This window comes from Barbus barbus (genome assembly GCF_936440315.1).
Source record: "Barbus barbus genome assembly, chromosome: 19".
NCBI classification, from domain to species: domain Eukaryota; kingdom Metazoa; phylum Chordata; class Actinopteri; order Cypriniformes; family Cyprinidae; genus Barbus; species Barbus barbus.
In genome coordinates this window covers 10889738-10911550 of record NC_136747.1, presented here as the reverse complement: position 1 = coordinate 10911550, position 21813 = coordinate 10889738, and the positions used below count along the sequence as shown (strand labels likewise).

General features: G+C 36.9%; 1 protein-coding gene across 1 annotated transcript in view; it reads left to right on the top strand.

Moving 5' to 3' along the window:
* Positions 1-4609: 4609 nt before the first annotated feature.
* The window catches only part of LOC306885412 (rho family-interacting cell polarization regulator 2), a 40586-nt gene continuing 23382 nt past the window's right edge, over positions 4610-21813 (top strand). The window contains exons 1-4 of the mRNA XM_079441902.1: positions 4610-4829; positions 19302-19422; positions 21067-21225; positions 21412-21490. Coding sequence (XP_079298028.1) covers positions 19328-19422; positions 21067-21225; positions 21412-21490 — 333 coding nt within the window. The 5' untranslated portion in view covers positions 4610-4829; positions 19302-19327. The remainder of the gene's footprint in view (positions 4830-19301; positions 19423-21066; positions 21226-21411; positions 21491-21813) is intronic.

Here is a 21813-nt window from a genome sequence, read left to right as displayed (position 1 = left end):
TAAAAGCAATAAGCCACTTAAGCCAGTTAATGAGTTATAGTCTTTTTTATTTTTCTTAAGCAGTGTTATATATATTTTTCCAGTAAATATCTTCGAATATACAAAACATATGAATAAAATTGCCTTCTTACCACACAGGCAAATATTTTAACTAATTCAACTTACAAATATTTAATTAATAACAACTACAACAACAACAAAAACTTGACCGCTTTTGTTAGATGCTTTAAAAACAATAGTAAGGAAAATAACAATGTTATTGATGCAATAACAAAGTTGCTTAAAATAATAAAACTGATTAATTTCTTCTGCACTTTTTCAAGTGAATATATCTTTTTTTAAAGTCGACATGAAATCAAAACTGAGTTCTTTTTTTTTTGATTAAAAAAAATGACATAAATGATTTATCCCTGCACATCATGAATTTTTAAAAAAATCCATGTGCCTTTGTAATCAAATAACTTCCCCTTTGCAACAACATCTCTTAGTAAACTCGTGCAAGGATGGGACAAACTGTCACTCTTGCGGCAATAGCAAACAACAACGATCCAATCGATTCCAACTGGACAAAATTAAATTACATTTTTTTCTAGTTCAAGAATCGATTTCACTAGGTTATACATCTCAACAAGGAAGAAAGACAATCATAACTTCTGTTTCGTGTCAACTTTAAGAATGTATTGGAGTGCAAGACAAAAATAATGATTAAGAAAAAGGTTTTTGCAGTGCATTCTTTCTTTTTAATTTTATTGTTGGGCTATTGATAGAATTATTGGTAGAATAAAAGAGAAGTAACAGGAAATTATTGGTGCGTGAAAGAGGGAGTGAGATGTGAGGTTTGTGTGAGCACCCTGAGGCTGGCTATGAAATCCCCAGTCATTTTTTCCTCAGAATTACAACCATGTTTTCATTTTTGTTTGTTGGTTGGTTCAGGCTTATGCAGATTGGAGGCTTTAGCCCCTCTTGCTGCAGCTTGCATGCATACGGTTTATCCATCCATGTAGCGTGTGATGCTTAGGGCAAATGTGTCAGAAGGAAGAAGCCATGACCTGGTCTTAGCGATTCAGTACACGTGCCCTTGAGCACGCAGAACAAACTGTACAGCCTGCAGGGTGAGAGCAAAAGTACATGGAATTGCTGATTGCTTTTCTTTCTTTGAGCAGCCAGAGTAGTGTTTTTAAAAGACAGCTTAATGAGAGATTCAAGTGTCATGTGTACAATGACTGTTTGGGGGGTTGTGCATTACGGTGTGTTTTTTCCTCAACCCTACATGACGGAGGCCTCCATTGACCTACTTTAGACCAAACAAGCAGAGCTTTCCACAAACACAATCTATGACTGTATTCTTGTGCTGCACAGTGGGTGAAAACACACAATGTGGAGATGTTGACAGATGAGCACTAACATTTCCTGGTTTGCTCTGAACCACCATTCAGTATGAAAACATGATCCACCATACCCTGGTTGATTTTGTTTCTTTATGTCATTTATCACGACAGAACTGATCTCAATCTTACCGTAAACCTATTATGCAGACAGCAGTTTACCGAACACCTGGAGGGCGGCTGTCCACAGACAGCTGTGTGGGTTTGGCACCGTGGGCTGCTACCTGCATCAGAGCCTGTCATTATAGGACCAAAGGCAGGAGATTAGCCACAGGGCACGGCAGCCTATAATCTGAAAACTCAGGCTTACTGAAGGCCTTTAAACATCATGAAATATACACAGTTTTGCGGTGCTGCAGTTTCAAAGGGTTTCAGTGGAAATTTACAGCCTGACAATTTACTTAGAACTAGATTTATGCATTTTACAAGAATATGTGAATGGTTCCTATACCCATGCAAAACTCACAATAGGGAGCTTTCTACAAGTGGTTCTTCACGTTTTTTGACCCCAATGATATTTGAAGGCTCCTAGTTTCTATAAATTAAATTTAGGGATTCCATAAGGTAGGGGAGAATTAAAATAAGAAATCTCTTGATTGTTGATCATTTTAGCTTGTTTTCATATTTTTTATATTATTATTTTTTAAATATTAAAAATAATATATTTTTTTATATTATCTGTCTTATTTTAAGTCATATTGAGGCCACACTGGACGTTTGTTGAGAATCACTGTGCTGTGATACAAATTCAATCACGAAGGAATAAAAGCCTCATTAAAATAATTACATTCCTCAAGTGAAAACCTTAGTTGGTAGGATGACATAATATTAAATTTTTTTATTTCTAAAGGGAAAAAAGCTGTGAAACAGTTTTGTTAAAATAATATTAATATTGTAAAAAAATTACCAAATCAAGTCATGTAGTGAAAAAAACATGCAAAACAATTGCATTCAATGCATTATTATACGATTGCTAAAGAGACCTACGAGGTTGTAATTTACAAATCTAGTAACAGAATATTTCCAAATGGTTAAAGCGATCATTCCATCAACAGCTTCACACATACTGATCTTCAGCAGCGCTTGTTTGGCTGCTTTTCTTAACCTCTTGACCCCAGTGGCATGCTGTAACCTACTTCTGTTTGTCTCTCCCAATGGAAGTGATCGCAAATACCTGAGATGAGACATGTTTGCTGAACAGAGCTGTACAAACGTATGTGAATGATTCCTGCTCAGTCTATATTTACAATGTGGAACAGCATTAAATACCGAGACAGAATGAGAGGACTGTTATGTATAAATGCATGTCCAGTCTCTAAATAAGACTTTTAAGTGTTGAGTGTAGTCACATTTCTTCTACTGCATATTGATTCATCTCATTAGCCTTCTGTTTTCATTCATATTTCACCGGCTAACCTGTTTAAGACCAGTTGCAAGTGAATGGAGAGAGCTTTTTCTTTTGTTCCAGGCTCCTGTAAGCCTGAGAACTGTTTGTACAAGGCTCCAGTAAATAGCTCCTCGTCGGGGGCTGCTGATGACAGCCATAATTACAGGATGAGGCGAGCAGCAGCTGAGAGAGAGGATGCATGTGGAGGTGTCTGTGCTGCACTGTCCAAGCCTGTCTGGATGCACTCAGCCTCTCCGACTATTATACAACACATCACACTGCACCGCACCCCATCATGCGAGAGCGATGTACCTTCAAGGTCAGGTTTAACCACAATGAGCTCAGCGGGAAGACTGGGACTTAAAGAACAAGACATGATGTAAAGTGGCTTTCACAGTAACAGTACCTAAATCAAGTGCTCAAACTTTAATGTGGTCATGCTGATTCTGCTATAAAGTGCAGTGCCTGCAAGGCACATTTCTTCCACCTACAGCAAAGACTTCAGCTTGGGGAACAGATCTGTGTGATTTGCAGATAAAAAGATAAATTATATTTCATGCATAATTAATCCTTTTAATTGATCTCATATCTGCCCACATTATCTTTAAAATAACATACTAATACAGTGAAAAATTTAAAATAACATACTAATACAGTCCCAGATGTTTTGGTTCCATCCATTCCAATTCAAATAAAACTTGCTTTTCTGTCTACTGAAAGTCAATCACCGAAATTTAATTTACTGATCTTGATATGAATACTGATGAGGGGTATGTAAGATTAACAGTGTCTACCTAAACTTCTGGTAGACAAAATTTGGAATAAGATTGAATTATATTGAGTTTAATGATCACCACAGCTGCATTTATTTGACTAAAAACAGTAATATTGTGAAATATTATTACAATTTAAAATAACTGTTTTCCATTTCAATACATTTTAAAATGTAGCTTATTTCTGTGATGGCAAAGCTGAATTTTAAGAGCCCCAAATGCTTTTACAGATGTTGCTTTCAGTGTTAGTAATGCTCCACAACTGGAGTATAATGTCAGTTTTTTTACTCTATATTCTACGTTTTTTAGATTTCAAGTTTTCGAATGGAATCTAATCCTTTCCCCATTTTAAAATTCAGAAAGACTCACTTCTAAAATCCCTTTGCTTTATAAAGAACAACAACAAAACAATTTTCTTAAATATTATGACGAAATACTTAAAACGTCAGAAATTAGGTGCGTTCCTTTATGTATTTCTTCTTCATTCTTCAAATCAGCTTAGGTATTTTCTTAACTGTTCTTAAAATAGTAGTAAAATATGTAGTTTATTATTAAAAATGCTAGGCCTAGTTGTGCACCTATGCCTGTCCTAATAACAGTAAAAAATATGGTACAGGACTTCATGTATAATCCTTCATAATCATAATCATGGTGGTGCATATAATGAACCCAATTTCCAGTACTTTAAAGCTGAGCTTAACACTGATATCCAGCTCTGTTGTTAAGATAGTATTCCAGCATTTACATTGGTCAGTGGTCAGGCAGCTTGTGCTATTTTCTATAGTGTGCAGGTTTCATGTTGCCTACAGGCACTCTGAGCTATTTTAAATATGCAAAACTCCTACAGACACATAGTTTAAGCAGCTTAAGATTCACTCTGACAGCTGAGCACATACCCCATTAATGCCAGCCCCTGATGTGGCACACTACAATGTGTTTTTAGACAAGCCTCAAATCAGTCAAGGGTGAACATGACAAAACAGCTAGGCTCCGCCCACTACAGCAGCGCTGTCTTCTGATTGGTCCGCGGCGGCTGTGAGGGAGCGCTACAAATCTCTTCGAGTGTACTACACATGATTTTTGATCCGTAGCTGTCGTGCTGGGTGCTTTCAGTCGGCAAAGTCTGTGGTGCTGTCATTCAACACGTTTTGTTGTGTTAGTTTTATTTAGCACACATCAGCACATCGAGCAGCAAAAAGGAGAAGTGCTGTTTTGTTCGCATGGATGGAAGTGCTCAACTCGAGTAAATAACATTTACTGGGAATAAGTTTTCTGTCTCGAGCGGTGAGTAACGTTACGGTCTGTATATTTGACACTACAACACATTTAAATGTGGATATTATAGCTCGTTTTGGCGACATGCGTGCGTTTGCTGGAGGGCTTTTACAAATGACAGTTTTAAGGCATAACGTTAGTTGTGGTTGACCACCAATTGTCATTGTTTTGATGCATTGTGCATGATTATTATCTGTCGCTTTTAACTCTGCATCCGAGTCCAACATTTATCAGCTTATATGAAATTTAGTTTGGCTATATCTATGATAGCCTTCTGTATTTTATACGTTTGTAAGGCACTGTGCGAGAGTCACGTGATGTTGCAGAAGCTGGACAGTGTTTTATTTATTTTTTGTCTGAAAGCATTTTCATATTATAACTATATGCAATGTATCCTGCACTAAACTGAATCGGACTTCAGTTCGTTTCTCCAACGAATCGTTCTTTTGAATCGGATCTTTTTAATGATTCGAGCTTCACGGCAATCTGAGCGATTTAGCATTTAATTGTTTGTATGAACGTTTTATCAACACATAGTAGGCTATGCATAGCTGCATTTTTATATGCCGCTAGATGTAGATGAATTGTACTGTTTTATGTAAATTCAAATTATATCTTCTAATTTACTTGTTTTTATGAGCAGAATCAAACTGAATTGATACCCATGAAATTATAATAAACACTATTATTAATGCAATCATATTGCTTTATTTGAACATTGTAGGGTTAGGTTCTTTGAAACCAGCTGATTCGCAGAAATTAATCTTACTTGCCACTGCTAATAGCTGCACTTTGTTGGCTCGTGCGTGTGTGATTAAAACAGATTGTGTCATGAAATAAGACAAGCTGCCATCAGAAAACCATGTCTGTTGAACCTGTTGTGGTATAATTTGGCAGCTGTCAGGTCAATATTTCACGAGCTCATATGGATGACACAGTGCCATATGTTTACTTCCAGAAGGTGAAATGCTTCTTTTTGAGGTTACTTTCTATATTGGAAGTTAATGTTACAGTGATTTGAGGTATTTGTGTATATCAGAATATTGTGCAATAAACACAAAATATTTATTACTATAATTTGCAGTGCTTGAATGACTTAGTCTTGTACTTTCTTCTTGTTTCCATATTTTTTGCTTTGGATCAAAGTTTTTACTGTTGTGATTTATCTCAGAGCTGCTTGCTTTGGTGGAGAACTTAGAACTCTTTAATGAAGATTTTATTGAAATTCTTCCCGGGAAAATGAATGAGAAAAATGCTTCCGCAACCAAAACCACTAAAAAAGTGGGTGGTCACGGTTACGCTCTATTGGAGGGGGATGTTAGAGTCTAGTGCTGCCAAAGCAGTGATAAATGAGCATTTCTCAGAATTTCATCTCTACATTTTTTTTTTTTCACTGAATAAACCCACCTTTTCCCTCCCTTTCACTCCAGCTCTCAGCCCTTTTTACTCTCATCTCTTCGATCTCAGCCTCTCAGAAATGTTGTCTAGTGCATATTAGATCACATTCTGCTATCTGTTCTCTGTTTGACATTTCTAAGCAAAGATTCAGTGGTTAATCAGTTTTATCTCAGTCTGCTGAGCCGGTGGGTTGCAAACTTGCATTTATTTGAGTCGGGCAACATTGTCTGTTTGAATACAGTACATTTATAGCTTATTATTTGGGACCATTATGGCAATCTAGACAGTCCTTGATTCTTTTCTAAACTCTAAACAAAGAATAATGATTGTTGATGCTCTTCATGCATATTTATTCTCTATCCTGTAAATGGAGATGTTTGGATTTGAGGGTAAAGTTGAGGGCAAAGTTTGTGATTTCAGCAGAGCGTGTTATTTCTTATTCGTGAATTTTGCTGGATAAGGAAAAGCTCAGTGAAACTTTGCAGACGTTCAGTAAGATGAGGCCGCTTTACTTCAGGCACTTTAAAAACATCCAATCAATTAGTTCTCTGGATGAGCACATCAGCTTTGTGAGTTGCTGTTAAGCTGTTTACAGTAATGTTTATTCCTGGTGTTTTTCTTTTCACAGCTGATAATCATAGAATTTTCCTCTCTTGGTGGTCATCAGTGTATAATTCTACTCAGGAGGACTTCAACCATTGCTTAGCCACTTGGCTGTAGAGTTAGACTATCATCTCACTAGCCAACTTGATTTAGATGTGATTGTAAACTGGCTATCGTTTGTCTTCATGGAGATGTATCTTGATTCGCACTGAGCTGAGGTGTCTCTGACAGAGATATAATTGAGCTTATGAGGTTCATATGTGTTTGAAAGGCTCTCTCTCCAGTGATCTTGCACAGACAAATCCCTGTCCCAAAGTTTGACCCCTAGGGCCTGTGGAGGGGTATTTTAAGAAAAAGAGGAGGTAGAAAAGAAGTTGTCGATGAAAGAGAGATCTTAGAATCTTTTTAGTAGGTGAAGAAAGCGGAATGGAAGAGGTCTGGGTTTTATCTACTGTCACTTTGTGTATGACGGGGCAGTGAGAAGTTTCGGCTTGCGTCACGGCCGTAAAGGGAGCTAAATCAAATCAGCGCAGTCAGCAAGAGGCCGGCAGAGCGTCAGTGTTACTATAGAATTGGTCTCCACTGACATATGCTCTTTGTTGTCAGCTAACACTCAACCAGTAACAATCAAACAGCACCCTCAATGAATATATTGCTTTTTCTAATGTTAACAAGTACATGGTAATGAAATCGCATTGGTTACATCAGAAAGTAGGTTTGTGTGGCTGATACAACAATCGAATTTACTTAAGGGTGCATAATCAGGTTTATAAATGGTGTCCAATACTGTTATTTTCATGTTCATTGATATTGATTTAGCTATGTTTCTTACATTCTGATTGAGTAGTTTAGCTCTGTTCCAAAACCTAGTGAACCGCCTACATAGGCAGCTGCCTTCTAAGCTGAATTATTTGCTGCATGAATTGGAGAAACATCTGATGTTAAATAATACAGTAGGCCTACATGATATGATAATGTCTTGTGTTTGTAAACTCAGTGAGTTATTGCAAGCCGTTGCAATATGCATATTGTGATTAGCACAATTGCAGTATTTTATAGCCCTAATATGCAGCATAAAGTATAGAATAAATTTATGTACAGTTGGCATTGGTATTTCTCTTGACTCGTCTTCCATCTTGGATGCTGTGCATTCTGGGATTGCCTCATCTGCAAATGATAAATGTGCTGCTGCCTGTTCTTTTAAACGTAGTTTAATATAGGTTTTTCGAACAGCTTTTGCTTCAGGAGTGTGTCTATGGTGCCTTCAAATGGTAGTCTAGGTAGGTTGCTGAATAGAGCTTGTTTTGTTCAGTTTCTGGGGAAAGGCAAGCTGAAGTGAATGACTTGGCATCTTCCCTTCTTCGCTCTCTCTCTTCCTGAACAGATGACATGTGCTTTTAGCTCTCATCAGTGGGGATGCTATCCCATAATCGCCCCTGATTAACAGTCTGTTTGAATTTGACTGCACTGAGGACACCCCTCGTACATCCGTTTTGCAGACAGTTATTGCATAGCGTCACAATCACATCTCTCAGCCCTGTGATTAGTATTACGGTATCCTGTAAACATAAGCTGATGAACTCAATGTTTTTGTTTTTCCTTGTCTGTTTGCATAGCATTTAGATGGTGTGCGGAAATCTGATTGGTTGTGGTGGATTCGTTCTGAAATGTCATTGGCTGATTGAATAGAGGTCCTTGGATGTTGTCATGTACGACATATTCTTCCTCAGCTGATGTCTGATTTTTAGATTTTGTCAGCTGTAACATGTAATCTGCTTTGAAAAGCCAAATCCTTATGCCTTTTAAAGAGTGCTGACCTCCTCGGGGTCTGTTTTAGCAGGGATGAAGTCAGCGCCCTCCTGTCAAACCCAGAAGGGAAAGCACCCTCATACAGCTGATTTTAAAAGCCAACTATTTTTACATCTTATAACTGAAAATGTCTGAGTAGAAACGGACCAGCTTGGAAAATTACTTAGGTTTTTCCCTCAATGTTAACTGGTGAGTTTTGTTTACCTATTTTATTTTCTGACAGGTAGAAAGCATACATATTATTTTATATTATAATGTTATTCAACAATTTGCAAAATTCAAGGTATCATTTCTGTTCATAGCACACACTAGTAAGTTACACTAAAGTTTAATAGGGTCAAGTTTTTTTTTTCTCTCTCAGTTTTACACTCTGAGTATGTAGTATTTATGATATTTGTCTTAGCGAGCACCACTTATTCAGGATTTGGCTTTTTGTCTGACCTAAATACACCACATCAAACCTCTGATTGTCAGATTTCATCATCTTAATTTTTCATTGTATTTTTAGGACATAGTTTAATCTTCAGTCTGTAAGGGTTGTGCATCAAGAGAGTGTTTTCTTTCTTGCTTAGATGCTTTGAAGCTGAAAGTGACATGTCATCTTTAATTTAAAATGTCTTTTCAGTCCTCAAAACAAAAAACTGTTTCAATGTTTCATCTGCATATGCCTGGAACAAGTCAAAATGTCGGCGTCTTTTTTTAGCAGTGCTCTAGTTATGTCCAGTTGGCAGAGTGCAGGAGAGACAGAAATGAAGAGGCAACTGTCTTTCTCCATCTCTGTTCTTGTCTTTCTCATGCATCTTGCATACACACACACATTCACAATGATCTGTGGCTGAACTGCTGAATCATTCTAGAGATTCACCTGCAAGTGTCTGTGTCCACATGGGTCAGTGACGGCTTTATTAATTCAGTTCATTTCCTATTTTCCAAAGCTAATAGGATTGTTTTCCGCTTGAGCCATGTCTTATTTGTGTGGTACTGGTCAGCGCTGTCTGAATAAAGAGAGACCAAATCAAGTGAAACTTAGTTCAGTGGCTTAACAATTGTAGGGGACTGGCATAGCCCTCAGTGACAATCCACATTTACTGTTGCACTTAGAAAAATGCACGTTATTTTAGGACAGCTGTTCTTTGGAGTGCCGCTGCTTAAAGGGATAGCAAACCTAAAAATGAAAAATCATTTCAAAACCATTTTATTTTCTTTCTTCCTTTAGAATACAAAATTATATAATTTTTAGTATGTCCAATCTACTCATTTGCATACAGGGACCTTTTTTGTCAAGCTTGAGGTCAAGTTTTAGAAAATAATGTATTTTTTTCAGACAGATAAATTGGCTGTTTCAGAAGGCTTCGAATACAGCAGAAATATAAACTACTTTTATAATACATATGTTTTGTGATTTTTGGAGCTTGCCAGTGTGAATCAGTCACAACACTTTCATTGCAAAATTCATAACTATTTCAGATTTTGGAGAATTGGTGGCAAAACTGTATGAATTCATACAACCTCATTTGTACGTTTACTTCACTTATGCCCCACTGAGGGCTAAATTAGCATTGGGGTAGATCTTCAAGTAACTATATACTAACAGAAAAGTTTTTCTTCTTTGTTTAAGGGTAAAAAATAAGTTTACAATATTTGAGCAGCATTATACTGTTATACGAACATCTTGATGCCGTCTGAGTTGCTGAGAGTGGCATTTAAATGAATATGTAATTATGTGCTGGATGCTTTTCTCTTAATAACAAAATGACAGCGGTGAAAAAACCCCATAAAGTTTGCTTTGGCAAGCTGTTTCAAACTCCCAAATAAACTTAGTTTTGGTTTTGTCTGATATGTCATGCCACCCTTGTACTTAGATTTTTCTTGAAGCAAAATAGTCTTAATGCCTAGTTTTTATCAGAAAACCATACGCTTTTTGACAAATCAGAACTCTTAATGTAGTTACATGTCCAATAAATTTTCCAAAACATTTTTTTTTTTTTTGGACTTCCACTTAAGACATAGGAACAGTGTGAGGTTTAGGATAGTATCGACTTCCTTAGACGTATGACAGCAAAATATGTGATTATACAACAACAGCCCTCCAATAACAAGCGTCCTACATTGATAGCCTCTAAGTAAATGTGTTCTCTCTTCTATTAACACAAACTGTAAGCTGAAGGTATTGCATTTTTAAGCTGCTGTGGCACAGGGAAGAGGATTTTTGCTTCACATCATATCACGTTTGACATTTGATCTGGGTTTGTGTTGGTTTTTAGCCAGCTGTGCTGTGTTATCCTCAGATACTCGCACACTTTTTTTTTTTTTTTTTTTTTACCTAGGCCTCAAGCTCCTGTCTCGTTCATCATTTCTAATTTTGCCTTGCCCCTGTCCTCTCTTTGCTGCTTTGTAAATATGGCTCAGTGTCTAGTATTATAGCAAAACATCCACATATCACTCAGAATTGTCCCTCGAGTCTAGCCCATCTTCAAACTCATTTCTTTCTCTGACTTGTTTTCGTCATAGCTGTCTTTAAGCCAGATTAAACCAGTCACTGCTCTGCCTATGAACCATACTTACATGCACATAATTCAATTCATATCAAAATTTGGTCACATTACAATGAAGTAGGTGTCATGTAAATGTGTTACCCTAATAAAACTAATATAAATAATAGGATAAAACTAATATAAATAATAGGTAATAAAGCCTAAATAATGCCTTATTTAGAATTCAGAAGAAAACATTTTCAGAGCACGGAGGGAGATTTTATTCCATACATTAACAGAACATAAATCAATATAAAATATGTGTAAAAGCACAGTAAGAGTCTCAAATCTACATTTTTTCAGTTCAGTGTGCTCTTATGTGCTGTCAAAGACATGAATGAGAATTAATGAGTTGATTAAGTTACCCTGCAGAATTACTAAAAATGAGTGGTGAGAGCGAGCATCTCTATTATTTACACAAGAGAATCATGGGAAATGGAAGTGCATGTCTTAACAGATTAATTTAATACGCTGATTATGTATACATAAATATTCCAATAGTCTTTTTCTGAATAAAGGCTTAATCAGAATATGGACTATAGTTGAAAAACTATGTCAAGTTACACAAAAGCCTTTTCTCTTTATTACCTTTCTCGGCTGTTTTTGGAAGAATGGTTATCATAATTTTGATTTAATAGCAGTTGAATAATGAACAGACATTTCACACAGTGACATTTTCAGCGTGCTCAGATGGATATGAGGTTGAGATTACAAACTCTTCATGTGCCTTTCAGAGGTTATCAGTGGTCAAGTGTAATTCAGGCCTCCTGACATAGTTTCTTTCTGTCTTCAGACACAATGAAGATGAAAATAGTGTGACATTATAGTATTTGACATTAGATACCATTCAAGTGCTCTTAAATCTGTGGATTAAATATGAAATAAATCATCCATTAATTCCAAAGTTGGGCCAAATTAACTTGCTGAACCCACATTCCTGTCCAAATGTTGACCGTTTAGTAATAGATTAACTGAAGTGTTTTTAATCATATGAGACTGATGTCCGTGGCTTAAATGTAAACGCCTGTTTTTGACCATCAGAAGAATCAAAAGGATTTGACCATAAGATGCATGTGTCACTGTTTGTATTATAACACAGCTTAGTATTTTAGCTTTAGGAGATATTAAATTTACATCTTAACACTGATATGTTAACTTGTCAGCTTCATCTATATCAGTGTGTTCAAACTCTTATATATTTATAAGCACTTAGCTTTTATATTTAGATGTGAATTTATGAGAGAAATTAGGAAAATATAAGTCGTGCCATATAATGCACTCAAAATAAAGATCAGTTCAATGAAACTTTATTAAATTGTGGCAAACATTACCACACGATTGGTTTTTCTTCCCAAACGTCACCAGTAAATCCATTCTGGTTGACCAGCTTTAAAGCAGTTATGACTAGCATGGACATTGTGAAAAGACTTCGGTTCTCTTTGCATGTATAAAATGTGGATTTCTTTTTGGTCCACTTCTGTTTGGGTCAGTTTGTCCAAATAGTGTTCATGTGGCAATAAACTTAAAGTGCCTCCCAATTTCAAGAAGAATGTTGTATTTTTTTAGGACACTAAAAATAGCAATACAATAAGCAGCCACTGTCATGACCACATGATCTTTCAGTCACAACACAAGAGCATCCATTCAGTCATCATGCGCCTGCTTTGGAATCATGTTTCACTGTGTTTATTATCTTTGTGCTTATAATAAAGACTCATCTCCTGTGCAGCGATGTAAGTCAGGCCTGTTCTGACATATTTGGTCATTTAGTCAACCAATCGACTAGTTGATTTTGAGTGTATGTGGTTTTGCACATCCTTGTTCTGGCCTGTTTGGTGACACTGCTCAAAGCACACATTACTACAGCATGAGTAGAACAGGGTCAGTCGGTCACTGCCACATGCCTGACAGTTTGCATAGATGTTTGAAGTGAGTTCATCGCTCTTCCAAGGTGGAGAGGAGGGTGTGGAACAAGACCAGCTGAGTATCACACAGCTGCTGCGATTGAACTCCTACCTTAGAGCAAAAGACTGGGGAAGACAACGGGTCCTCAGAACAGAAGGACAGGAGGAGGCCTGCTGCGGGGATCCATGATAACAGTGTTCTTTTACTGGACACATTGTGCATTGTCTGCTGTTACTATAGAAACTATCATTTATACAGCCGTTAGGAATCGTGCTACTGTTAAGTTGCAGTGTGGGTTGAGTTTGATGATATATCCACGCGTGCAGATAGTGTCCGCTTGTGCATTGTGCATGCGGCCGTGCACATGTGCTTGCATGGGAAATCAAATTACTTTTGTGACGGTAGCCATTGACTTCTATGGAAGAAAAAAATACTATGGAAGACAATGGCTATCGTTAGCTGTTTGGTCATACAGCTTTGGGACAACTTTAGGGTGAGTAAATAATGACAGGATTTAAATTTTTTGAGTGAACTATCCCTTTAAAACTAAGGTTGCGCTAGTGTTAAAAATGTCTGATATGATAAGCTAATTGTTTTCTTGTTATGGCTGATAACCAATAAATTGCAGGTATTAAAATTCAATATTTTGTCTAGATAAATGAAAGATTAAAATACATAAAAGCCTAAATCAATCATTTTTAAATGATACAAGTGAATTTAGGTATCACACTATTTGTGCATATGAAAAAGTTATATTCATTTTGAGATTTGCATTTAACAGTGTTGTTAAATGATAAGTGTTTTGGAAGATGACAGCAAAAGTAATCTAAATATAAAAATTGGGGACATAAGCAGGAATGATTAAATGTCCAGCATTGACGATACTGTTAAATCGGCCAATAACGGATATGCATTCTTATTAAAGACATTGCATCTTTTAAGAGTGTAAGATATTAGTACTTATTTTCAGAGAATATAACGAGTTGGTTTTTTTGTTTTTTACTGCAGTTACTTTCTTGTTTTAAGCAGCTCACTAGCTACATTTAGATTTATGCTTGAAACAACAAAAACACTAGTCAGAATTCATAATGTGGGCTGTTGGGAGGAAACGAGGGACCCCCTATGTCTCACACACACACTTTTTATTCAGTACTTCTCAGCCTAGCTTCAAGACCCCCCCCCCCCCCCCCCCCCCCCGCACCCTCAACGAGCCAGATAAACATGGTCCCTGCTGGAGGTGACAAATTAACGAAGCCCCCTCCCTGGTTCTTTTGTCCTCGTCATCCGTCTCTCACAGTGAAGAGTTCAGAGCTGGGTGCCAGGCAGCTGTACTCAGAATACTTATGAGCTGTCGTGCCCGGAGGGACGGGGATGACGTAGCCCACATTAACGGCACTTCACGAGTGCCTGTGAACCGAGAAGACTAGGCCTGAATAGAATGAGTGGAACAATCCCAGCATGCACTGGGTGGCACAGTGTCGCGTTGTGTTTTTGAAACTGAAGTGGAACCTTTGTTTGTTGAAATAAGCATTTGGTTATATTGGTTTCCTTGTGTTCGTTTTGTGTTTTGAAAGATTTCAGCATTAACCCTTGGATGCATAAATTAAGTTGATACAAAATAAATAACATTGCACCATTAATATTCAATTAAAAATATAGTAAATTAATAAACAAATTTAATTGAAATAACAGTAAATATACTATATACTATATACACTAACAGTAACACATCTTATGTATGTATACACACACACTGATTGTATTATATTAAAGAATCATACCATACATAATACAAGGGTAGACAATAAGGGAAATTTGCCACTGGCCCTCCGGGCCAGTGTCTTTTGAAGTTCACTGGCCCAGGTCAACGCGTCGGGTATTGATCCCAATAATCACGAAAAAGAACAGTTTGCTTGAACAACATGAATAACATTAATTTTTTTTAAGGTAGGTTTAGTGCAAAGTGCAGCAAAACTGTGCAAAAACATGAAACAAGTGCAAATAAACCTATTGCATAGGATTCATTCTCCGTAGTCACACAGCAATTCATTATATTATGTTCATACCATAGGTTTCATGCACGTTAACTTTTCTCTAACTTACTTGTCTGCATATGTGGGCATTGATCTGCAGAGCTCACAGTAAACCTCTTTTTTTCTTGATCGTAGCCCAGCTAGGGGTGGGCGATATGGGAAAAATATCATATCACGATTTTTTTTTAGAAATTTCACGATTTTATCACGATTCTTTGTCATGTTGGTTTTACAAGCTGTCTGAGCATTACAGCCAAACTAGAAAGACAAAGCCTTTCAAGGTAACAAAAAACAAAAAAAAGACACGGCAGATATTTAGGTCAAAGTGGGCGAAGATAAAAATCTTTGTCATCATTCTATCTTTCTTATTAAAAAATAAGATTAAGATTAAGATACACATTACAAATACACATAATATACAAATAAAACAAACTTCTTCATTTTCAGGTACAATAGGTGTATTTAGCAGAGCATTCAATGAAATTGAATGAACAAATATAAAAATAAAACTCTACATAGACTGATTCCTAAAGCAACTGTATTAAAGTTTTTCAGTCAAGAATAGAGTGATTTTTCTCTTTGTGTTTTGTTGTTTTGTTAACGTTAAATGAATAGTTCCCCCACAAATTAATATTCTGTCATCTGTCTGTCAATTCTGTCATAATGTTTTATTTTTATACCATCATTTACTCAAAAGTTGTTTTAAACCTGAATGAGTTTCTTTCTTCTGCTGAACATAAATGCTATTTTGAAGAAGGTGGAAAACCAATCAGTTGCTGGTCCTCAGTGACTTCCATAGGATTTTTCTTTCATATCAAAGTCAATGTGGACCAGCAACTGTTTGGTTACCCTCATTCTTCAAAATATCTTCTTTTGGGTTCAGCACAAGAAATTAATAGAGGTTTGGGACAACATGTGAGTGAGTAAATGATGACAGAAATTAAATTTTAGGGTGAACTATCCCTTTAATGACAGTCGGCAGCATGTTTAGTGTCCTGTCCCTTTAAGAGCTGCACGCATCTAATATACAGGCACGCATCCGTTTCTCTCTTAACTATTTACTTTCATTTTAGAGATAACCAACTCAGTCTGTATGTAAACCTTGTGTGTTTTGACAGTATTAGCGCAGAAGATAAGTTAGTTGAGTAATCAGGCGCTGTTAGACAGGCTTTTTAGCGCGCGTGCTTCAGGTGTATGAGCGCACGTCAGACCAGCGCGCGAATTAAACATTTAACCAGCAAGGCTTGTGTGCAAATAATGTACTTTTGCGATCGCGAATAAGTGCAGTGTCCCGTCAGAGTAACTCTACTGCTGTATGTCGTGTTGTACAGTATATAGAGACCGCGGCGCCAGAACTGTATTTGATATAATGTGTGCTGTAGCACGATACTACCATATTTCTTCAAAAGCAGATCGTGGAGACATTTTTATCGTCCACCCCTAAGCCCAGCCAATTCCAGCGGTCTCGCCACTGGGGCTGAAACTTTCTCTGCCTTTTCTTTTCGTATTCCCTTTCGCTTTCCCTCAATTCCTCTGGTGATTTTCTCTTCCTTGCCTTCTCTTTTTTACCCGGCGTTTGGCCGGGTGATGGGGGTTTCAGAAACATGTAGCCTAGCTTAATAGTAGCTATAGGTAGGTGCTGAGCAGCAGTGTGCAGTTTGCGCGCGTAACCGCGGGAGCGAGCATAAACCCGCTGCATCTGTAACTGTCGGGATCACGTAACCTGCTAGCGGTGGTTACCGAGACGATTTAACAGAAATCAAAACACAGAACCACAGGTAATTAATGTGAAATTAGTCTTTTTTTTTAATCGAGGCATTATTTTTACTGGCCCCACCGGGCTAGTGGTTGGAGCGATCTGGTGGCCCTGACGGTTTTAAAAGGTTTTAAAAGTACGTCCGGGCCACCGGGCCAATTATATTGTCGACCCCAGATAATATCATAATACAATGAAAAATGTATGTGTATAAGTGCACATACAGTATATACATAAGTACATATTTATTCTATTTTTAGTAGATTATTTTAATTAGCTATTTCATTAGAACATATTTTTATAACTGAATATTTCTTATTGAATATTAATATGAAAATTGTGCAGTTTTTAAGCTAGTATAGTTTTACTTTATAGTTTTGAGATAGCATTATGGACACATAACAACAAAAGGGAGGCGTATTTAGAAAAATATTGAAATTTACTATATTTAATATATATTTAATATAATTTTCTGTAGAGCATTTCTCTGATTGGATGGATTATTTTAGACTTCAAGAATTGTATGCTACTGTGTATGCTTTTAATATTTCTGCCTTTTATTTTCCTGTTTATGAGCATGATCTGAGCGGTTGTCATATGATCAAGATGCACAATAAATAAGTTAATTCTAGAGGCAAAACCAATATAACATTGCCTATAAATAGCCTGTTATACAACACTCTTTTGTTTTTCCTCTTCAAACAACATCTATTTCAGAGCCGTATTGGATTGGTGTAGCTTTATATAAGCAATTATGTATCTATCGCACTGAGCATAAACCCACAGGTGTATGGTTACCTCCGACAAACAGTCCCTGGATACAGTGTGAAACCTCAACTATGGAGAGAATCTCAACTGCAAAACCCAGATTTTTCCCTCTTTTCTGGTGTAGATATCAGTGCTAGACGGGGTTACGAAGGTTGCATGCTGATGTGGGGTTAGAATGAGTCTCTCACATCGATGATCACAGATACCCTCATTACCCTCAATCGCCACTGTCATTATCCCGCTTTGCTCTGATGAATTAGGGGAGGTTGGAGATGAGCTATAAGGAGATCAGGGATGATCTTGAAGGCTTTTTTGTAAGCAGGAGATTTCTGTGCCCTCGCTGGATCATTAAACTTGATAGAAATGAGTGAAGACGTTGGTCTTTCTGGGCTCCATTAGGCCGCCTCATGCTTCTAAGTGCTTTTTCTGCGTCTTGATCTGCGGTGGGCTCAGGTGGCTTTGAGCGCTGTATAAAAACCTCTGAATGTGCACCGTATGGGGTCTTCTCACCCAGCAGTGCTGTTTTCAGTAGGAGATTAAATGACTCATTGCTTGCTTTCCTGTGTGATTTTCAGCTGGTTTTATGTACTTTCATTTAGAGTCATGGTTGTCAGGATATTTCATTAGAGAGCCAGTATCTTTAAAAAAAAAATAATCTAGTGAATGTGTCAGGTTTGCCAAGTTAATTGACAACAATTGCTGAAATATCAACTACCACATACAGTAACATCATTTTGATTTGTACCTTGTTTTTTAAAATAGCAAAAACTCAACAAAAATCTGTGATATGTATCAAATTCATTTCATGTTGTTTTAACAAAAGGATTAACTGTGCATTTCAACCCCTGAAATGCATAATCTTGATTTCTTCAGTTATAAGTGCATTATGTAATCACAATTTATTATTTATAATTTGTGTGTTTGAAATCATTTATTACGTTATTAAAGGGATAGTTCACCCAAAAATGAAAAAATGCCGTTAATTTTCTCACCCTCAGGCCTCCAAGATGTAGTTCACTTTTTCATCAGTAAAGCCTATAAAGAAGATTTTTAGCTGAAACTGTGGTATTTTTGTGATTTCATAAAATACAAGTCAATGGCTACCGTCACTTTGAGAGTAAAAAAAAGCATATCAAGCAAAACAAAATGAATACTCGTAGCTCCTGATTATATATTTTGGTCTTATGAAGCGAAATGATCAGTCTGTGCAAGAAATTGAGCATTATTTACAGCATTCTTGCCTGTAATCCAATTGGGGAAATCAGATCTGGTTCTTTCAAACAGTTTGTTTCAATGAACTGGTTCAAATAACTGATTCACTAGTTTGTTTACCGAATCACACAGTGATGTACTCTCAATTATAGTAAAGTAATGATGTGAAATGTGGATGTTTTACATGTCTAAAGCATATAAAGTGAATAAACTAATCTTAGTCCACTTACCTTTTTACATAAACTATGAGAAACCATAAAAACTTTCATTTCACCCCTTCATTCAGTTAACTGGTTCACACATCCTCATAACATGAGGGTGATTTAAATTAACACCAATTTTTTATTTTGGGTAAAAATTAGCATTTGGTCATTCCCAACACCATCGTTCTACAAATGCAACCTTCCCTGCATCTGTACCACTGGTTTCTTTCTTACCCAGAATCCTCTCTGCCCTCTTGCAGGAGTGTCCTCCCGCGTCCCAGACATCATGGCTGCTGGCACTCACTCTCCTGGAGGGCCCAATGGCATCATCAGGAGCCAGTCGTTCGCTGGCTTCAGCACCCTGCAGGAGAGACGTTCACGGTGAGGTCATTTGCCCCGTCAGAGGCTTAAACACCAACCCCCCTCTATAGAAGAGCTGCTCGAGCCACTAGACGAATATAAAGCATCAGTTTTGCCACTGTGGAAGATGAAATGTATATAAACACCACACCCACTGAACATTTTAAAACGATTAATTCCTCCCAATAACCGTTTTCACTTTTCTGCGAAGACTTTCCACATTTTGGAATGTAAAACTAAACTCCAGAATTGCAGAAGAACTGCTCATTATGTTCATGTAAAACGGTGGGTGCAGTAACAGCATTAAAGAGTGTGTTTGTTCAGGGCACGCTGGCTTATTTTAGCATGACGGAGTGAATCGTGAGTGGATGACCCTTAGGCAACAGCATGTGCTCATTCTACACAATGGCCTAGATTTACTGTAGCATTACTTCCAGTGCTTTTTTTGACTGCGTGTGACACGTTCAGACATGTCAAGCAACCAACTGTCATTATGAAACAGGAATATTATTAGATGTGGTGGACTGTGACATCAGAAGTAGGCTAATGAGCACCCCATCTTTTGACAGAAGTCTTAAATGTCAGGAAGCACTGAGGTAGATGTACAACACTACAAGCTTTATCCGCATATGACATGAATCCTTCAAGCCTCCCAAAAGAGAAGAGGGTGGTTATTTGCATGGATATTATAGCGTGAAGTGCACTAAAATGCCAAAACTAGACTACAGGCTTCAAGTCTGCACTAAACTCTCTGGCTTTTACACCGGAAGACTGTATTTCACCCCAAAATTAAAAGTAAAAATAATAAAATTAAGAAATTATTTGTTTTAATTATTTCTGTGTAATAGTGTATTAATTAATTAATTATATGATTTATTTTAATTACACTGTAATGCATCTGGTCATTTTTCTTGGTAACACTTTATTTTAGGGTCTCTTAACTAGTTGCTAATTAGCATGCATATTAATAGAATATTAGCCATTTATTAGTAGTAATTAAGCACATATTAATGCCTTATTCTACATCCCCAATCCTACCCATTACCTAAATTTAACAACTACCGTGCTAACTATTAATAAACAGCAAATTAGGAGATTATTGAGGGAAAAGTCATAGTTAATAGTTAATAAATGTTCCCTTTTTTAAAAAACTTTTTTTTATTTTTTGCAATTTCTGTATTATATTTTATTTCTATTTTCAAGATTCTCATTACTGTAATGAAGTGATTTATTTCATATATTTTATAGAATTAATTTTCTATTTAAATACCAATAATAAAAATCTAAATTTAAAAAAAAAATTTATTAGCATGCAATTTAAATTAATGTATTATTATTATGTTTACAGAAATATTGTCACAATGCAAACAATCTTAGGATTTGTTAACTCTGACAGATGCCTGCAACAAAAAAATAATCTTTTTAAATTGTCAACTGGTTGAGTGACAGCAACATTTGGTGCAATAGAGCTCAACTTTAAAATCAGATGAGCAGCAGCACAACACCGCAACTTTGATTTAATAAATGTCAGTGTGATGGTGGTGGATGGTGGCTTTATTTTTTTTTTTTAAAGCAAAATATAATTTCTTCTTTCTATCTGAAGGACCACTACATGATCTTGACAGGTTTCTTGTGATTCATTCACATCTGTTTGTGTGTTTTCAGGTGTAACTCCTTCATGGGCAACTCAGCAGTGCAGAAGAAGCCCATCTCAAAGCCCAGGAAGCCCCATCTGTCCGGGCACAAGTCCAGCAGCAGCAGCTCACGAGAGCCGCAGCCCAAAAGAGTGGAAGAAGTTTACGGAGCCCTCAAACAAGGCCTGGAGTGAGTGCTGCTCAGATGTTTCCTCCGATTCTCATTTCTCTTGTCACGTAGATCTTCTCTCTCAGCTCTCACTAGTCATATTGAGCACACATTGACTGCATGAATCACTGCTGCTCAGAATGGCTGTGATGAAATCTTTGTGTACTGCATCTTTCTGAAGTCTTTGTCATTTTCTCTTTCTGTCAGTGAATATCTAGAGGTGCACCAAACAGAGCTAGATAAACTCACTTCCCTCATGAAAGACATGAAGAGGAACTCCAGACTGGTGAGACTGGATAAGACATTGGGGTGCCTACACACTACAGTTTACGCTGCGTCAGAGTGCTGCAAATCTATTGATTTCAATGAGCAATATCTGAGGTTTCAGAAGTCCAATTCAGTGTATTCCTGGACCCATCTCTTTAAATGTCCTCAAAATAGTGTTGATACAATTGAATCAACCTTGTGCATTCATATCCGTCAAACCCGGTCTGAGTTTTCTGTAGTGTGCAAGCACCTCAAAATTACTATTAATGACTGTTATATCCTGCTGAAAAACTGAAAGGGAATTCAACAAGGACACATTCAAATTGATCAATCGGATAATTC